At 36.4% G+C, this 21,705-nt stretch overlaps 1 protein-coding gene across 5 annotated transcripts in view; it reads right to left on the reverse strand.

The window, feature by feature from the left end:
* Nucleotides 1-21,705, reverse strand: part of prkcz (protein kinase C, zeta) — a 105,195-nt gene that overhangs the window by 32,166 nt on the left and 51,324 nt on the right. For 4 of the 5 annotated variants that reach the window (XM_065246669.2, XM_065246672.2, XM_065246671.1 and 1 more), the window contains 5 exons: nt 16,309-16,394; nt 5,468-5,599; nt 3,411-3,507; nt 2,692-2,750; nt 2,153-2,344 (listed from right to left, as the gene is read on the reverse strand). In XM_065246669.2, coding sequence (XP_065102741.1) covers nt 2,153-2,344; nt 2,692-2,750; nt 3,411-3,507; nt 5,468-5,599; nt 16,309-16,394 — 566 coding nt within the window. The remainder of the gene's footprint in view (nt 1-2,152; nt 2,345-2,691; nt 2,751-3,410; nt 3,508-5,467; nt 5,600-16,308; nt 16,395-21,705) is intronic. The other variant, XM_065246673.2, reaches the window with a different exon arrangement.

Raw genomic sequence — 21,705 nt, forward strand, 5'->3', positions numbered from 1 at the left:
TTCTCATTGCTTTCTGTGCAGATTTGTATTATATAATTTACCCAAACTGCAAATTATGAAATCGTACCGGGCATATCGCATTTTTTGGGTGTATTCACTGTTGTGAATCAACTCTTGGGTTGATATGTATACATTTGGTACTATGGGTGGGTGATAAACCGGTAGACATGATTAACCGGTAGAAATTTGTCAACTGGCCCTGCTGAAAAAAAAAACAGCATCAAACCAGCATGGACCAGGATGGGAATTATGCTGGTCTATGCTGGTTTGGTGCTGGTTTAGCTGGTGCAAATGCTGGCTTTTTGCTGGTTTAGCTGGTGGTTATGCTGGTGCTGATGCTGGTTTAGCTGGTGTTAACTAGCAAACCAGCACCAAAACACAACATATGCTCATGTGCGTGGTCACGAAAACATAACGTTTGTACACGTATTTAAGCAACGCAGTTTTAAAACAAGTTATTTTAAGCCATTGAAACACAAATAACAGATCTATATGCCTGTGCTCTTTCTGTCTGTAAGGAGCGCGCAAGATGCGCAACCACTACTCATTAAGCTCGTGAGCATTTTTCCTGCTTTATTGGCCTTAAATGCGTCAAAATTCCCGTCTTTGCAAATATTTTCATAAACAAGACCATTAAGGGGTTAAGAGAAAGTGAACAGCTAAAAGAGAAAACGCATGTGTAACACTATTGCATCCGGTTTTAAAGGGGAAGTTACTTAATTTTGCACCTGTCTGTCACAGCATTGAGAGAAACTGCTCTTGACTAAACCACTTTCTACCTTAAATAAAAAAATATATGCATACATACATAATTACTTATTATCATTCCTTTATCATTGACTGTTTATCTTAAGAGAGCTTGAGTAGTTTTTCTTGTTTTTATCTTCTTTTTATGCTTGCATAAGGTTTTTGTGAGAATTATGAAAATTTCTGTGGTATTAAAGATTTTAACCTGATTAAAACATAAAAAACTCTACCGAGATACATTTCTTATCATGCTATAAAATGAATCCTATCGTTATAGAAGATTTTGGTCATATAGCCCACCCCTTTTTGATACCAATTTGAGGTACAAATATGCATCCTTTGGTACCTATATGTTCCTCTGAGTTACTAATATGAACTCTTTAGGTGCAAAGATGTAATTTTTGTGATAATTAGGATTAATTTTTTAACCAGTTTTTCTGATAGTGTTTGCATAATTTATTACGCGAATCACTGAAACAACACAAATAAATGATGTCATCATTCAGTCATCATTAGTGTATTTTTAATGAATTCCCTCTTTAATGCTGCTACCAGAATAAACTTGCAATCTACCACACATTTACACAATCAAAGCAATCATTTTAGAAGACTTTTACAATGGGAGCTTTGAAACCTCAGATACGTGGGTGATTCTTATGGTTTCTAGTGGTGGTCTTGGCAGCATTTTTCAGAGGGAATTAGAGATCTTGTGTTCTTTAGGAAGCAGCAGACCAACCAAGGTCAGGAGATTATCTACAACATGATTCCCAGATAGCTGTGCCTAGCACGTATATAATATACAATATAATATAATTTCTAATAACTGTGAAACATGGGTGAGAGTGAGAAGAGACTACCGTTACACTATATGTATATACAGAAACACATACAAAACATATCATCTCCAATAAAATACTGTACTGGGCTGATAACCAAAAGGCTGTAGGCATACACTTCACCATTGTGCTTATGAGTGAAATATTGTTACTTTGGGTCATAAAATATCCTCCTGTATATAATAATTATGGCTGGTGCTTTAATAAATAATAATTCATTATTAGTTTAATTTGGCTCCTATGAATGTTATTAAGAAACAAGAAAACCAGGAAGACAAAAATATGATCTGTTCTATAAATGGGCTTGTGTGAACCGCTGAAGTACAAGGTCATAAAGAGGGAAAATTTACTAAAGCAAACAATTTAAATGAGCACAATCCAACAGCACCCTCTGCTGGTAATATATAAATATACACTGCAGGAAACTTTTACTACAACATTAGCAGAGATGTGAAGCGCTTGAATACTTGTCCGGGAATGTTATAAAAGTCTTAATCCAGAACAAACAGTTATTATAAAGTATAACTGTATGAACATAGAGCATCATCACCATGGCAACAGTCTGTTACCTCATCATCATGGACCAGCTCTTTCTTCACCACCTTCATGGCATAAATCTGTTCATTCTTCTTCAGTCTGACCAGCAGCACTTTAGCATAACTGCCCCTGCCAATGACCCGGATCATGTCAAAGTCTCCCAGGCCAAGAGATCCCTGAGAGATCTGAATGCCCTCGAGACCATCAACCACCACCTTAAGATCCTACAGATGCATACGAAGACAGAGAAATCCACAGGGTTAATATATCTTGTGCTAAACTATAAAATTTCTTTTACACACGCTTAAAAGCTGAATCTGCATTCATAGGATGATGTTTAAAGTTATGTTTACTTTGAAGCTGGCTTGCTGGTTTTAGTTGGTCTGACTGGTCTCCCAGTCTAAATCGCTAACAAAATCCCTTAAAACCAGAGCAGGGATGGATATAAAAAAGTAAAGAATTGACATCTTACTGTAAAAATGTATTTCATTTCATGTAAGCACATTCCATTATAGACACAGCATGAGGTTTGGACATATCTGTTTCCCATTATGGACAATCTGTTTCTTACCTCTCCGTCATCTTCAGCTTTCTCTACTTTCCGGTTGTGCGCTAAGAAAGGGAGTGGAACTGGCAGAGAAAATAGATTAAATAGGTTAGACCTCTATAAACTTTCATTTGCTCACCACTGATATATATATATATATATGCCTGATTGGCCAGTTAATCTGTACATTGTGATTGGCCTGAATATGTCTAATGTCAGCAGGAAATGTGACGCTCCTTACAATGTTTGAAAGATTCACCCAATGCAACGCTAACAGGAGTTAATTTACAGGCTGTGAGTCAAAGCAAGAGATGCTATGATAATGCCGGTCTGATCTACATAACCAATCCCAGGATGTAAACTGTTGCTTACCATCCGTGTGTTTGTTTTAGTCCAAAAAAAGAGATTTACGTTGGAGACGATAACTTGCCTCATTGTTTACTTTGTGGTATGTACCTTTTGCATATCGTTAACATGTACTAATACACACTTACACACCAAAGGAAATAATCGGACAATATGTGCCCTTTAAAAGAAACACTGTCTATTCTAAGAGAAATGTGGTGTGTGTAATGTCATCAGATCTCAGCAGGGGGAGCCACAGACCAGACTACACTGGCCTCTCTCTCTCAACTGGGTCAACGTGACATTACACACACCTGACGCACTACAATATCCATCCGCAGTCAGCAGGAGGAGAGAATGACCCAAATACCCGTACAAAAACAACAGTGGAGACCTACTTGCGTCTGTTTCCTCAGGGTCCTCAGGGGGGAGCTCCACTTCCTCACCACTTTTCTCATCGTCTACCAACGGCTCCTGCGATGGCATGACTGGATCCTGAAGAAGAGGAAGAGACAGACAGAGAGAGAGTATTAAATCAGTTTCCTTTGCACACGATTCCTCAAGTTATTCTTATAAAAAATTCCCAACACAAAACAGCAGTGAACATCCAAATCAGTGCCTTTATATTTAATATAGTATTCTATTCAGATCAAAATAAATTTTGTAGTAGAAATATACAGTACTGTGCCAAAGTCTTAGGCCACCATGCTACCATTAGATTTGTTGTTTTTGCAATGTTATAGTAATCATATATTATTATTTCTCAGTCTCTTTATTAGAATACAACCAGAAAATATAGGATATGTGTATGTAGTATTAAAAACTGTATATAAGTATAAGCTGAAGTGTCAAGTATTTAGGGTAAACTCCCCTTCCACTTGAGCAATAGAAGGAAACTGCAGGATCTCTTAAACCTAAATGAAATTAAATCTAATTTCTAATCGAATGACTTCAGGACTTCAGTCTCCTCAAAAAAAGCTCAAGATGTGTTTAGTGCCAAGAGAGGTCACACTAAATACTGACTGAAGCCTGAAGAAGACATTTAGTTCTGAAAATTGTTTTGTTTTTAATTTTGTGTACTGTATTTTCTGTTTGTATCTTAATAAAAAGAGTGAAAAATAAATATGAATGGACATTAAAACTTTGCTAAAACAACAAGGCTGGTGATGGTGGCCTAAGACTTTGCACAGTACTGTATATTTCTACTGCATTGAGTATCAATGTCAAAATACTATATATTGACTTTTTCCATCTCTAAAAAAACTTTATTCTCTACTCAAATGATTAAATTAAGGGGAAAAATGTACCGCTTCATTTGAATCTTGCTGGTCCTATCCTACATTATTTTAGAAGATATAGATCTGAAGGTTTGAAACCCAACTCATACATTGTTACATGTTTTTGAGTTTTATGCCTCTAGTTATGTTAGTAACTAAACAAAATATGTGACCCTGGACCACAAAACCACTCATAACTAAGGTTAAATCTTTTGATCATATAAGGGTCATTTTATACATCATCTGAAATTAAGCTTTCAACTGATGTAAAAAAATCTAAATATTGAGAAAATTGCCTTTAAAGTTACGGTATGAAATATACAAAATATCTTCATGGATCATGATCTTTACATAATATACTAATGAATTTTGACCATACACATATACTCATGCAACTTAAGACGGTTTAATCGGATGCACGTGTGGTGTCGCGACTACACGTCTTGTCCAAACTTTACTTCCGGTTTCTGTTTGTTTAATGGTCTGAATAGTTGCTAAACTTAACTTTTGAACAAATACCTCGTCGAAAATAACAAATGCGTTGTTTTCCTAGGTAATCTGCGTGTTGTTTATTTGCTTGTTATATAAATAAACTACTTTAAAAGGACTTTGTTGTTATTCATTCTTAGCGGAGTTTACTGGAAGTTACGTGTTTTCCACAAAAGCCGTTTGTTTATGTTGTTACCGCTGAAACCGTCTATATGCTGACTGAAACTTTGATGACCTATAAACAAACCAGCAGTCAATATTTAAATTTGTCATGTTTGTCAAGTTTGATGTTATGTTTAGTGTATAATAAACGTACGAATTTGAACCTTTTAAACGGAGGATGTATTCACGGTTGTTATTTCAACATTTGTGAATTCCCTTTGGTACAGTTCAATACTGACACAGATAGCATTATCATCTGACAAATTCCACAAGGTCGATCTTTCAAACACTGAAATCGACTTCAACAACAGTCTGGAGAACTAAGAAAGGCAAGTTTCAAACAAGCTTCACAAAAAGTCAAACATGTCAAAAAGACTATATTTGATGAAACATGGGTTTCAACACATAAGAACATGATTTGTTAATATTAAGAAGAAAAGACAAGATAAATTGTTTATTATTCATATTTTATTCATATTAAAAATGTATGTAAATTAAAAATGTTTACATGTTTACAGTTGACTCACCATATGCCTTTGACAGGTCAGAGGGACGAGCTTGTGACAGCGTTTATGGACCAGTAGCTTGCAGTTGATACACTTGTACCCCTGACGCCCCAGTCCCCATATCCTCTCACTGCAGTGGCCACAATACGCTTTCTGACAGAGAGAGACATGAATATTGAAGTCAGACTGTTATCTATAAAAACAGTAGCAGGTGAGAGGATCTTTACTGTTTAGAAAAAATTTAGATAAGTATACAAGTATTTGAAAGTAAATATCAACTTTTGACAGGCACATTGACAAGATAAGCAAAAAATAAAAATAATACAGTAAAAACTGAAAAGTTATATATAAACAAAAAGAAAAAATACAGCGCATGATTTAATGGACACTACTACCAAGTAAGATAAATGTTCAGATGTAAAAAACGAATATATAAAACTGTCCACCAGGGGGCTCTCTAACAACAGAACTTCACTGCTTCATGTATGGAAATTTTAATAAAATATGCTAATATTTCCATTACAGAAAAGCACCTTATGTGTCATCTCATCTCTTTGTAGATATCTGAACATTTTGTTTATTAACATCGACAAAGTCTCAGAGTAGAGCTGTTTGAATACAAAATACTCATCTTGTTGACACCTGACATGTTTCCTTCATGCTCCTTGACTGCGTTTTATTGCTTTGTGCTACTGAGATTCAAACAGCACTTCTTCACCACATGAGAAGATATTAACCTGCTGTAGTGATTTCTCTGCCATCTATAAAGCTTTCAGTAGTGAGTGACCTACATTTGCCTCCTGCTTTGTTAGGTGTTTGGTTTATGTAATGGAGGTTAATGCTCAAAAATATGTCTGGAAATTAGCACAAACCACACTTATGATGCCTTTATTTAAAAAGCACCTATTTTATTGCTAAAACAACATTATTTTGATGATAACTCACGTCATAGTTTACTCTGTGGTATGTACCTTTTGCATATCATTAACATGTACTAATACAAACACCGAAGGAAATTTAAAAACGTGAATCGGACAATAAGTGCTCTTTAATTCTCAAATGAATGCCACAGCAATACAGTAAGTATTTGTGTTTTAATTAAAGTATTAATTTTGTATTAGTTATAATTATTATGTTGATGAACAACAGTGATGCACCATATTCTCTGGGGCATCACAAGAATGATAAAATACTTCCTTTGATCTTTATTTATTTTTACCAAACACTAATTTCACTTTACACTGTATTTCAGTTGTCCGTCACAAAATTGCCTGATTATCACACAAATTATTATATTGTTGTGACCTATAACATCTGTAGGCGTGACACTGTACATCCAAAAGTATGGAAAATTTACGCAATTTTTTTGCAGATGAATCTGTCTCCTTTTTGCAACTCACGATTTTTAAAAAGGAGCAGAGGAAAGCTCAAGAGAGAGAGAGGATCAAACGTTTATGTCAAACACATGCACACACAAAACACACTCCTATCCTCCTCCTCTCTACTGCCTGCCTCTGTATTTTTCACTTCCTCATTTCCGAAGCCTCTTTATCTCTGTGTCTGTTTTGAATAGAGGGAATAAAACATGCAGAAGTCTAATTCAAAGCCATTCATATCTTTCAGCAGTTTTCAAACACACACTCATAAGCCATAAGTGGGCCACTGATGATAATTATAAGGACCAGAGGCTATTCAAAGTGACATCATCTGTGGATCTCTATAGAGTGGCAGCGCTTGTCTCCATCACAGCGAAGGCCATAACCCAAAACTCCCAGGCAAAAGCACGCCCACACACACACGCACACTTGTATATCTGATTTACTGGGACTCCCCAAAGACATAATAACTTCTATATTGTACAAACTGTATATTCTAGCCCCTTACCCAACCCTCACGGAAAGCCTTTGGCTTTTTTAAACTTATAAAAAATTAATATTTCATATATCTATTGAAAAGCCCTGAAAAGTTTCACAGGGGTTTTGGACACTTTTAGCTCATCCTAGCTGGTCAGTCTGGAAGAAAAGCTGACCCACCAGCTTGACCAGCTTGGCTAAGTTGGTTGGCTAGTCTTAGCCAGTTTAAAGGGACACTCCACTTTTTTGAAAATATGCTCATTTTCCAGCTCCCCTAGAGTTAAACATTTGATTTTTACCGTTTTGGAATCCATTCAGCCAATCTCTGGGTCTGGCGGTACCACTTTTAGCATAGTTTAGCATAATCCATTGAATCTGATTAGACCATTTAGCATCACGCTCAAAAATAACCAAAGTGTTTCGATATTTTTCCTATTTAAAACTTGACTCTTCTGTAGTTACATTGTGTACTAAGATCGACGGAAAATTAAAGGTTGCAATTTTCTAGGTAGATATGGCTAGGAACCATACTCTCATTCTGGCGTAATAATCAATCACTTTGTTGCCGTAAAATGGCTGCAGGAGGCGCAGTGATATTACGCAGCAGACAAAATAGTCACCTTAGTAACTTTCAATACTATTTTCAGGCACTGCGTATATCATTGCCCCTCCTGCAGCCATGTTACGGCAACAAAGTCCTTAATGCTAAATGGTCTGATCAGATTCAATGAATTATGCTAAGCTATGCTAAAAGTGCTAGCGCCAGACCCGGAGATCGGCTGAATGGAGCCCACACACATAGAGAGATGGCATATATAGAGACTACAAATACTTAAAGGAAAACACCAAAGTTTTTCAATATTCTACTATGTCTTTACCTCAACTTACGAATTAATACATACCTAACTTTTTTCAATGCTTGCATTTTTAATCTTTGTACAGCGCTTCGTGAATGTGTTAGCATTTAGCTTAGCCCCATTCATTCCTATGGCTCCAAACATGGATGAATTTAGAAGCCACCAAACACTTCCATGTTTTCCCTATTTAAAGACTGTTACATGAGTAGTTACACGAGTAAGTATGGTGGCACAACATAAAACTTTTGTTTGGAGCCATAGGAATGAATGGGGCTAGGCTAAATGCCAACACATCCACAAAGCGCTGTACAAAGATTAAAAGTGCAGGCATTGAAAAAAGATAGGTATGTATAAATTTATCTAAGTTGATAAGAACATAGTACAATATTGACAAACTGTGGTGTTTTCCTTTAAGTATTTGCAGTCTCTATATATGCCATATCTCTATGAGTGTGAGCTCTGGTATTTTTGGTTTACGAGGACATGCTAACAAAACGGTTTTCTTTTAAGAACTGTCAGTTTATAGGATTCACCTGAAATGTCCTAGAAATAATATAGCCGATATGGATTTCCATTTACACCGTACTGAGTTATAATCATTTGATAGGGCTTTTGGTCAGAAGCTCTGAACAACTAATGCAAGCATGCATGCACACAGAAAGAAAGAAATGAAAATAAAAGTTGCAATATATAGATGATTAAAAGAAACACATAATTAAAAACAGGATATTTCTTGCTAGAGTTTAATACACATTTAGATGCACCATGCCCAGTCCTCCTTGATCATTAATTAAACAGTGTGTTTATTAAAACTATTTTAATGATGCATTATTTCATGTTAGACATGTGAAAAAGAAACCATGCATAATAAATAATAAATAAGAAATGTGCATTCAGCGACCCATGTTTATTTCCGCCTCAAGGTTCTTTGTCTATCCCATTTCCATCTTTCCACCCTGTACGTTCCTGTCCTCTCCTTATATACTTTTCTGTCCAATAAAGGATTCAAAATTACCCTGAGTATAACTTAAAGAAAGAAAGTCATTATAAGTGTTCTTCAATAACGATACAAGGATATCCCCTTTAAGTTTAATTTGTAAGGATCTCTGTTTCTATCTGTTATCTTTAACAAAACTGTTAAAAATGCAGGTCAGTCGGCTAAGAGATGAGAGACACGAGATTGTTTTATTGACCGCATCCTCAGAAGAGCCAAGATGAGTGAAGTGCTTGGAAATGATCTCAGTGCATTACCTCCCCTCTCACACACACAGACTATTTAAACAGCAACAATCAAAACAGCTTCATGATCGTATTGCGCATGTCCAAATCATTTGAAATGTGCATTTTGTAGCTATATTTCTTTTGTAATCTAATATCCAGATAAAAATAAACAAATCAGTCATTAAAGATGAAGATCTGGGTCCTCAAGATTAATAAAAAACTGCAGACTCTCCAAAAATTCAATTTTTGTAAGGCCTCAGAGTTTGCTGTGTTTTGGGTCTGCTTATCATATCAGGTGCCAGATCTAAAGCTCAGGTGATCCGTTGAATACACCACACCTGCTGGCTCAATCACCACATCAACAGATGCCACTTTATATACATTTACATTATATACGTAGACGCCTCATAGACTGAAGCTGCCTATTGGAGATGATGTATCAGTGTGGCCGCCATCTTGGATTGGTCCCCAATGCGCCCCCTGAGGAAGGTGTATCCCCTATACAATAATCTTAACACCGGATTTTCACACGGTTTTGCTGCATGCAACAAACGTTATAGTTACAATGACATAATATCATAAATGGTAAAATAACCAAAATTATTGTTATATCTTACTTGTGAAAGGTTATCCCAGGCGAATTTGGTATCAATACTGCGGCGGTTATTGGAGCCGTAAGCTGCACAAAATACAGGCATAGTTGCTGGCTCTCCGTTGACTCCGATTGACTCCGGTGTTAGTGTAGAGTAAGGAGACCCCATCCAATATGGTGGCGAAGCTGGATTATGTTCCAGCACGTCATGAGGCGTCTACGTTTGCTTTCACTATTTATGACATAACTCCTGACACAAATTTGAGGTAAATCTACTCTGCCCTTCCTTCTCATTTAAAACGCAAACAATCTCCAGAGTGTTTCTCTTATCAAGGAGCCAAAAACAACACAGTCAAGAGAAAACAATCTCGATAGTAAAAGTTTTTGACATTCCACTGTGTTATAGGAAAATAAACTTACGGAGGCTTTGAAATGCAACTGTATTGTTCGGGAAAATGTTGTGTGACTTCAAAGACACAATGATTCTTGCACTGAACTATAATTTAGTTTGGATGGCACAATCATAACGGGGTTAGTGGTGTCATGTCAGGGGGTATATGTATATAAGATTAAATATACGAACATGCATCGATTTACTAATGCACATTTTCATTCCAAAATTTTAGAGAGAGATAAGGCAGCCAAACATAACCATATATTAAAAAGTTTCAAAAAATACAGACATGTAATATGTTTTGTTTATTTAAACTGCACCTATTTCATTGCTAATAACAACGTTATTTTGTGTATTTGGTATAATACAATGTGTTTTGTGCGTGGTTTATGGTTCAAAAAACACATTTTCCACATACTGTACATTTTTGTAGCTCCAGATTTCACTCTTTCCTGAAACGCATGGATTTGAAAAGCTCTGTGTCTCTGATTGGCCAGCTAATCTGTACGTTGTGGTTGGCCTGAATACCTCTGACGTCAGCCGGAAATGTGACGCTCCTTACCATGTTTGAAAGATTCGCTCACAATGCAATGCTAACGGGAGTTAACTTACAGACTGAGTCCAAAATGGGTGGAATTATGATAATTTTGGTCTTGTCTACATCACCAATCCCAGGAAGTAAACCGTTGCCTACAATCCATGTGTTTGTTGTAGTACAAGAAAAGAGGTTTACGTTGGAGACGATAACTCCGCGTCATCGTTTACTTTAGGGTTTGTATCTTTTCCATATTGTTAACATGTAATACACACTAACACACCAAAGGAAATTAAAAATTGTAAATCGGACCATAGGTGCCCTTTACGTGGTTGACACAGTTTACAAATTGACATCTCGTTTATACCATTCACATATACCTGCCCTGTTTGTCCAAAGAGGACATAAAAATAAAGAGACAGAGAGAGAGAAAGATGAGAGAAATATAGGATGGAAAATGTAAGATCTTTAAAGAAATACCAGAGGGAGGATGAAACATGACCTACTTCTCCTCCATCCCCTGTTTCTATGGAGAAAAAGAGGAGAGCGAGAAGACACAGAACAGAAATGTGTTCCTCAAAATGAGAGATCTGACCAAATAACAGAAGTTACTTTAAACTGTTATACAATGAATATTGGTTACACTTTACAGTAAGATTGTGTTTGTAGACATAAGTAAATGCATTAGCTAACTATCAATGAGCAATAAAGTTTTTTTAGCATAGTTAATGCCAATACAGTTGTTCATGCGAATTCATTGTGCATTAACTAATGTTAACTTTTGATTTTAAATACTGTATGTATTAATGCTGAAATGAACATGAACTGTTAAATGCTGTTAAAGTATTGTTCATTGTTAGTTCATATTAGATACAACCTTATTGTATAGTGTTACCTTTATATTCACGAAATATAACACTAAAACCAAACCCACTTCATAACAGTTATGGCCAACAACAAGCCATTTCTAAGAGGAACAACATTTTTAACTACAGTATTTGGAATACAGTCCCTGTTTGTTTAAACAATGATTAAATAAATAAAGTAATTTATCCAGATAATTTATTAAGGTCACGTTGAACACATTGCACTGTAGTATTTTGTGTTTGTAGTCAGTCATCTAGGAATAATAAAATTTTGCATACTATTTTCCATACACACATTACATGCATACTACTGTACATACTAGGCTACTGTATATAATGCAGCAGGTATACTAGTAAAAAAAATCATTTTTGCAGTTCTATTCAGTTCTGCTAATGGTGCAAAATTACACACTGTACTTTTGAAAAATTACCATTAGGGCTGGTTAAATGTTTTACTAAAGACTCAAATGCACATCTGGGTTAAGCAGACATTTGTCCTGTCAGCAGTCTGGCATGTGCATTAGTGCCTTTCAATGCATCCGTTTTAAAAAAAACTAGACATTTTAAGGTCAGATACAGATAATAATGCTGAAGTTGATGATGTCATCCTGCTGTTCTGTCATAATCTAACGTGGTCACACATCAATGAACTTATTACAGAAAAGTAATTTACACCCTTTACTTTGACACACACACACCTGCAGTGCCGAATGGGAGTTATTTGAGGGCATCGTGCCACAGCGCTGTGCTCATCTTGTCTCATTTTCTAAGCCTATTTTTCTCTCTGTGGTTTTCTTTCATCTTCTCTATCTCTGCTGAAGGGCACTGAAACTTTTCTAAGGAAAAGGCATTTGCAAAAATAGCCCAGGCAAAAAGAACAACGTCTCCCACGTTATTTGCCATGTCACTGTTTGTCCCTCTCTGATATTCTTTCATGTTGTTCTGGCGTTCTTGTTTGCCTGTTATATGTTCTGTTCAAAAGAAGATTTGTGCAGAAAGAGGCCTGCGTTAACATAAACACTTCAGAAACGAGATCTGATTGAATGCAGATCATCGTGGCATAACAAGACATTCATCTTACTCGTATTTTAAGAATCAATACAATAATGTTTTTTATCCGTGCTCGAGATATTATCAGAATCAATCTGGTAAGCAGATTGATAAATGCAAACCGTTTTCTTATTGGACAGATTCATGGATACTTATGGTAACAGTCCCTACTACAGTACTACATGTACAGATACCTCCAATAAGTAAATTGTAGTTTTGTAGGAAAAAGTAGTTGTGACAGTGACTGTAATAGTCACTACTACAGGTACAGATACTTAAAATAACAGTCACTACTACAGGACAAGTATAGATACTTACTGTAACAGTCACTACAACAGCTGCAGATACTTATTGTAACAGTCACAACTACAAGTACAGACATTAACTGTACTAGTCACTACTACTATATAATAAAATACTTTTATTTTATTATATGCCTTTGTTTTCTTCTTTTTTTTTCATATTCCCTTATTGTATAGTTGTTTTTACAATTTATATTGTTCTAGATTTTTAGGCTTAATTTAAATGTTATCTGTAAGCACCGGGGTCTGAGAGTAACGCAATTTCGATTCTCTGCATGTATGTACTGTATATGTGGAAAATTGACAATAAAGCATACTTGACTTGACTTGACTATAGGTACTTATACTTACAGTAACAGTCACTTCTACAGGACAGGTACAGATACTTAGAGTAACAGTTACTACAACAGCTGCAGTTATATATCATTCAATTCAATTTTTCAATTCAATTTATTTATATAGCGCTTTTCACAAAAGTCAATTGTTTCAAAGCAGCTTTACATAAATAGAAGCAGTGAAAAGCACAGAAAAACGACAGATAGCACAACAAAATACATGATAGCATGAGCAGTTAAATTTGCTGCGGCTATGACTCGATATTATAAGTGCACGTAGTACTAAAGCAACGTATAGAAGAGGAAGCTAGGTAAAGCCCAAAAAAAGGCTGCCTCCCCGGGGTGAAAAACCCCCTTGGAGAAAAAAAACCCCGTGCTTTTATCCGAGGAAAAATAAGTCCTAGGAGGGAAAAACCCTTGGGAGAACGGTTAAGGAGATTTAGCGGAGATTAAGCGGTTCTGCCGGTGATCGTTGGTCAGGCATCAGCTGGGCATAACGTTGAAGGACGACCAGTAGATCAGAGGTGTATCATAACAGTCACTACTACAGGTACAGATATCTTTAGTAAGAGTAACAACTAAATGTACTTAGCAAAAGTCACAACTACAGGTACAAATGCCATAACAACTACAGGTACAAATGCCATAACAATTACTACAAATACAAATGCTTATCGTAACAATCAAAACTAAAGGTACCGACATTAACAGTAGGTACAGACAATTACAGTAACAGTCATTACTACAGGTACTGATACTTACAATAACAGTCCCTTCTACATGTACAGAAAATTACAGTAAAAGTCATTACTAGAGGTACTGATACCTACAGTAACAGTCACTACTACAGGTACTGATACCTACAGTAATAGTCACTAATACTACAGGTACAGACAATTACAGTAACAGTCCCTTTTACAGGTACAGACAATTACAGTTACAGTCATTACTACAGGTACTGATGCCTACAGTAACAATCACTACTACGATACAGATACTTACAATAACAGTCACTACTACAGGTACAGATACTTACAATAACAGTCACTACTACAGGTACTGATACCTACAGTAACAATCACTACTACAGGCACTGATACCTACAGTAACAGTCACTACTACAGGTACAGATAATTAAAGTAACAGGAACTACTACAGGTACTGATACCTACAGGAACAATCACTTCTATAGGACACGTAAAGAATCTACAAATAACAGTTACTACAACAGTACAGTCACTCCTACAGGTACAGATACTTACAATAACAGTCACTACTACAGGTACTAATACCTACAATAACAGTCACTACTACAGGTACTGATACCTACAGTAACAATCACTACTACAGGCACTGATACCTACAGTAACAGTCACTACTACAGGTACAGATAATTAAAGTAACAGGAACTACTACAGGTACTGATACCTACAGGAACAATCACTTCTATAGGACACGTAAAGAATCTACAAATAACAGTTACTACAACAGTACAGTCACTCCTACAGGTACAGATACTTACAATAACAGTCACTACTACAGGTACTGATACCTACAATAACAGTCACTACTACAGGCACTGATACCTACTGTAACAGTCGCTACTACAGGTACAGATAATTACAGTAACAGGCACTACTACAGGTACTGATACCAACAGGTACAATCACTTCTAAATACAGGTACAGATTCTACCAATAACAGTTACTACAACAGTACAGTCACTACTACAGGAACAGATACTTACAATAACAGGAACTACTACAGGTACTGATACCTACAGTAACAGTCACTACTACAGGTACGGATACTTACATTAACAGTCCCTTCTACAGGTACAGACAATTACAGTAACAGTCGCTACTAAAGGTACAGATAATTACAGTAACAGGCACTACTACAGGTACTGATACCTATATGTACAATCACTTCTAAAGGACAGGTACAGATTCTAACAATAACAGTTGCTACAACAGTACAGTCACTACTACAGGTACAGATATCTTTAGTTAAAGTCACAACTAAAGGTATTTAGCAAAAGTAATGACTAAAGCTACAAATACCATCACAGTCCTAAACACATATACAAATGCTTATTGTAACAATCATAATTAAAAGTACTGATACTTACAGTAACTGTCACTATTACAGGTACAGATACTTACAGTAACATTTACTACAACAGCTGAAGATACTTATCTTAATAGTCACTACAGATAAAGATACTTACTGTAATACTCACTACTACAGGTACAGATATCTTTAGTAAGAGTCACAACTACAGGTACTTAGCAAAAGTCACAACTACAGGTACAAATGCCGTATCAGTTCTAACCACATATACAACTGCTTATTGTAACAATCACAACTAAAGGTACTGATACTTACATTAACAGTCACTTTTACAGGTACAGATAATTAAAGTAACAATCACTACTACAGGAACAGATACTTCATCATATTAGTCCCTGCTACAGCTACAGATACGTACAGTAACAGTCATTTTTAGGTTCTCATTACCACAAATACAAATGCTTGTTGTAACAGTCACTACTACGGGTACAGATACCTTCAGAAACATTTACTACTACAGGTACAGTAACAACCACTACCGCTAATACTGATTATAAATTAGTATTAGTAAATTTAGTATAAATTAGTATTAAAACAATATGTACTTATTGTAACAGTTACATATAGTGTTTCTCATTGCTGCTTAACTGTAGGATGCTGAATTCATTCTTTTTGTCATGTTAACAAAATACACAAACAACCAACACAAAGTGTGCCGAAGGTTGGAATCGTTTGATTAGATTATATAATTTAAGCTAAAGAGGACTGGGGGACTTTAACTTACCCTGTTAAAGCGCTTGGCCTGGAAGAGGTGCCCGTTCACCCGGTACAGCTTCCTCCATCGTCTAGCCCCGCGGCGGTAGATCGATTCTACGAGAGAGAGGAAACGGTTGTATAGGAGCAGCATGGAGACTCAAGGAATGAAAAATCAATCCACAGAACAAGGGAAACAAGAGGATTCGAAGAGGAAAATGAAGTTGAAGGTAGGAGCTGGACCAAGGTGTGGCTGGTCCTGACCCCAAGTGAACAGATTTCAACAGCGAAGTGATGAAAACATCACCACTGTAATGTCATAAGAGACAATCCCTTTAACACTCTCTCCTGCTCTCTTTCCATCTGACCATTCCTCCCTCTCTTCTCCTCCTTATGCTCTCTAGCATCAGTGATCTTGCGTTCTCTCACACTCCTTCCCTTTGTTATTCCCTAAAGCATCACTTTGGTCTCCTATGAAAGTTATCAAGCTTCTTAAAAATACAGAGTGATCTTTTAGAGGTTCTGCTGTCTCTCTGGTTTCTACTGGTTTTGCCTTCACGTACAATGTCAAATAATTGTCTTATTACTATGACAACATAAACTATGACCTTTAAGGCTTTACCAACACTCCTGATTGAACAAAACGCTAATGTTTATACACTATGTCAGATGATATCATCCAGAGTGACGTGTCCAAGGACATATTGCGCATTTTAATGACAACTGTATGTGTATAGAAATATATTCAATGGTATTAACAGATGCAATGACAATCCATTATAATGATACTTAAACGTTTAGACAGATATACAGTATCATGACAAAATCAAAACACTTAAATCATATTGTCCTCACTAGACCCGCAGACACATCTTCCTCCCTGTTATCTAATGTATTTAATTGTCTGGTTAAAATATGAGACCTTCATCATTTCTGTTTAAAACGGAGAGGTTTAGGTTTGCTGCATATGCCGCTATTTTAGGTTTCTCCCCTTAAGTGCAGCTAAGTTACGTAAAAGCAATAAATACTGAAACGCTGCTGAAACTGTCAAATGTTTGCCACTAATGAGAACAAGGCAGATTCAAAGGCCTGAGACATTTGTAGGAAGATCTAAGCAAATGCGCAACTGAGCCTTCTGTAGGATACCCAAAATATCAGCGCGATTCACATACACATTTAAAAATCAAATTCAGAATTTCAAAGCACAGCTCAACTTACATCAGAACTTGAATTATTTATTAATAAAACTAGATCAAACTAAATCTTACACAATAGAATGAAACTATGTTAGAATGAGTAGGAATATTAAAAACATAATTGTGTGTAGCCTCTTTGCGTATGCCCCGCCCACAAGTGTCCAAAAGTGACAGTTAGGTCATAATTTCTATTTTAAATATTCTTTAAATACAGCTAAAATAATAAATAGGATAATATGCGTGCTTGCTTATCAACAAGGCATATTCGGCAATTTGGCACAAAAATGCTACCTTAAATCAACCAACATATTTCTTAGCTGCAGAGAGGGCCAGATGAGATCAATTTAAACTCTCAAGCACAACTACCTTCTGCCAACAAACAAAACACTACAACCATGTGGCACAAGAATCATCCACATCCCACATCACAGCACTGCTGGGACTCAGTAACAGCTGCGGCAAAGGCCACAAAGCAGGTGTTGGGTTCAAGCCCTCATCTGGATGATTATGAAACCAAACACATCATGACATTATGCATATGTCTGGATAAGTCCAGCACAATATATTGGCTCATGTACAGCCATGCAACTACAGAATACAATATTGAAAAAAGAAAAAAGAAAACGGAACAAACTGCACAAAAAAACTGAAAATGTACATTTGTAAATTTCCACGTATGCATTTGGCAACTAAAAAGAAGTAAATATTAATGTTATTTTTTTTCTGGATTAAGGGACACAACAGGGGTCTTAACTCTTTCACCGCCAGCGTTTTTTAAAAAAGTTGCCAGCCAGCGCCAGCGTTTTTCATGATTTTCACCAAAGTTTAATGCCTTCCAGAAAATGTTCTTCTTTAAATATATAAACATACAATATACCAAATGAAAGAACAGACCCTCTGCTTTCAAACAAAAAAAAAAAAACGTTTCATCCTACCTTCAGTGGTTCTTTTGTAATCAGCTTTTGAATATGGGTAGGTTCTGCAAAAACACCACATTTTGAGCAAAAAGCAGAGATAATTCCATTTTTGTGACGGACTTTTCATAGAGATCCCATTCAGTGCGATCTTTAAAACAGACACGGACACGCAGCCGCTTGCCATAGGGCAATACTTCCGGGTTTAAAAAGTTGCAGAAGGGCGCCACCTGGTGGATAGTATCGGTATTGCGGAAAGACGGAAAATCTCGTCATTGGCGGGGAAGCGTTTTCTCTCAATTGACGAGATATCTCGTCAATGGCGGTGAAAGAGTTAAAGTTCCAGTGAAATAAAAACTGACAATTTTTATGTAATATTGCAGTGTTTATTAAAATTTATTACAAATATAACAATTTATCCAATTTATTAAGTTATTTTTTTTATTTGTGTGCCCTCATAAACTTCAATCAAAATCTGCAAAAAAACTTCCGCCTTCTTGTGGTGATCATTCTCAGATGCCTCATTTTCTATATTCAATCAAAGCAAACCGCCCACTACTTTTCTTGCGTGATATTTTGTTTCAATAAAAATATGTCATAACATGAAAGCAAAGTTTATTGCGGCTTCCGTTTCACCGGGACTTTAAAGGGATGATTCACCCAAAAAAGAATCAATTCACCCTTATGTTGTTCCAAACCTGTATAAATGTCTTTGTTCTGCTGAACATAAATGAAGATATTATAAATAATGCTTGTAACCAAGCAGATCTGGGCACCGTTCACTTCCATAGTATAATTTTTTCAGACTGTGAAAGTCAATGGTGCCCAAGATCTGCTTTCTTCCTTTGTATTCAGGAAAACACTGAAATTTCTACAGGTTTGAAGGTGAATAAATGATGACAGGATGAACTATCCTTTTAATAACCTTTCATCTTTCTTATTTCCACAAACCTCTCTGACTCTTGTCTGAAGTGGAAAGTCATCTCAATCTAAGCCATCATGAGTTCCATAACCAAAAGCGTCCTGAATCTGGGACGGGAAATTTGTTTTCTGTGTCATGCTAGTGATTTTGAGTCACAATAATGGATTGTGGAAGTGATTCACATGGCTAAAATCAGAAACCTCTTTCCTGCATAATGGTTTGGTAGATTGATACAGCTGGAAGATGGTACGATATATGGCTCTGCGATATTTAAAGACAAATACGATGTGTGATAACTTGCTAGATAATGCGATGTGCAAAACAATAAATCTTCAAGGTCGTAAAATAATTTTAAATTATAATAAAATATCTCTCTCCTATTTGTATCTACCTAAAGCGTTGCATAACTTTTTAAGTGTAAAATCATTAAATGTTTCCAATATATCTTGCAGTCCTAATGCAGCAGGTGCCAATTACATTTTTCCTTGTTGCTATGGCAAAACATGTGTGTGTCAGATGCCAGCCGCTCTGATGGAAGACAGCCCCAGGCGTGAGCATGTTCACACGCAAACGTCGCTGAATCGCCATCCAGCAACTTCTAAACAAAAACACACATCAGCTTGCCAAATGTTGTGCAACAAATGCACTACAGGCAGCAATATGAACAGCAAGAACAGTTTGATTGTATCGACATATAAACCAGCAGCAGAGTAAAACATCTGTTATTTCATTATTTGATCATTTAAGTCAACAGAAGCACTATTTTATTTTAAACTAGAAACTTCTCTAAGGTCTTTAAAACCAGACAGTTTATCACTGCATCATTGGTTGGTTTATAGATAGATATTTGCATGACAAAAACACCTGTTCCTGTGTTCCTATACAGTAGCTCAACTAGTACAGCATGCTACTAGCAACCACAAGGTCATGGGTTAAATTCCCAGGGAAAACACATTCTGAGTAATACATTCAGGGTAGTTTTAGAAATGCAAAATGCATTAAACATTTATCTGTGACAAAAAAAACTAAAAGGCTTTTATTTAATCTGTGCATGACTTCTTAATCTAAAAATGTTAGATATTTTAAAAAGCTTTTACAGGACACAGACAGCAAAAAAAAAATCATAAATCCATCACTAACTGAATGATTCTTCTTGTTCTTTCTCTTTTTAAAGCTTTACTGATTATTTAAACTAGTGTCAAACTACTTCAGTAACTACATAAGTGAAAAAACACAAAAACTATTAGAAGTATAAGTTTAGCGCGTCTGTTCTGGGCAACCCAGTCTCACCCCATTTCGTCAATATTTGACGACACTTGACCATTCGTCATATGTTGACGTGAAGGGTATACCTTTCGCGTCATTTTTTGACGAACTGGGGACTTCAATACTATTACGTCCGTTGCATTCTCTTTCCTATTTTATTACCATTTGCGCGTCGGTTTAGGGTTAGATTTACATAATGACATCCCTACCCAAACCTAACTCCAACCCCAACGCCAGGTGACAACTGTTTCTAACCCCAACGCCAGGTGACAACTGTTTAATTTCGCGTACACTGTTTAATTTCGCGTACACTGTTTAATTTTGCGTAATCTAACCCTAAACCGACGCGCAAATGGTAATAAAATAGGAAAGAGAATGCAACGGACGTAATAGTATTGAAGTCCCCAGTTCGTCAAAAAATGACGCGAAAGGTATACCCTTCACGTCAACATATGACGAATGGTCAAGTGTCGTCAAATATTGACGAAATGGGGTGAGACTGTGTTACTCTGGGCAAGAAGTTTTTGATGCGAAGAGAAAATGAATAGCTTACTCTTCGAAGGTTTGCCTGTTGGGGTTTAACTCTCAATCTGTCTAAACAGCGTTTTCATTTTGGAGCTATAAAATATTAATTGACTTTCTCACTTTCTGGAGATCTTTGTTGGTTCTTTTCCTGGCAGGATCGATGCACAACAGATGATGTTAATGTCACAACACACAATTACATAACATCACCTCTGCTTGATTTGTGTGAGTGGGTCTGAGAAATAGAGGAGCTAATTAAAAGACAGAGCCCTGGTTGTTAGCACTGTCATCACTGAGATCTATCTGGAATCTTATTAACTTCACCCCTACAGAGAGAGAAATCACACTGTGCTGTTGCCATAGTTACACTGTACTTTTTGGCATTATTTCGAACACTTGACCACATATACTGTAGCAACAGAGAGAGAAAGAGAGAGAGAGAGAGAGAGAGAAAGAGAGAGACCTTTACGCCTAAGACCAAGTCAAACAGCGGGCCATAATATCAGTGTTTCTGTGTTCCTCTGCTTGTATGGTGCTAACAAGGACAAGATCATTTGTTTGATTCCCACTGACCTGATGTATAACTTGAATGCAAAGTCACTTTG

This window comes from Paramisgurnus dabryanus, chromosome 11 (genome assembly GCF_030506205.2).
Source record: "Paramisgurnus dabryanus chromosome 11, PD_genome_1.1, whole genome shotgun sequence".
Lineage (NCBI taxonomy): Eukaryota > Metazoa > Chordata > Actinopteri > Cypriniformes > Cobitidae > Paramisgurnus > Paramisgurnus dabryanus.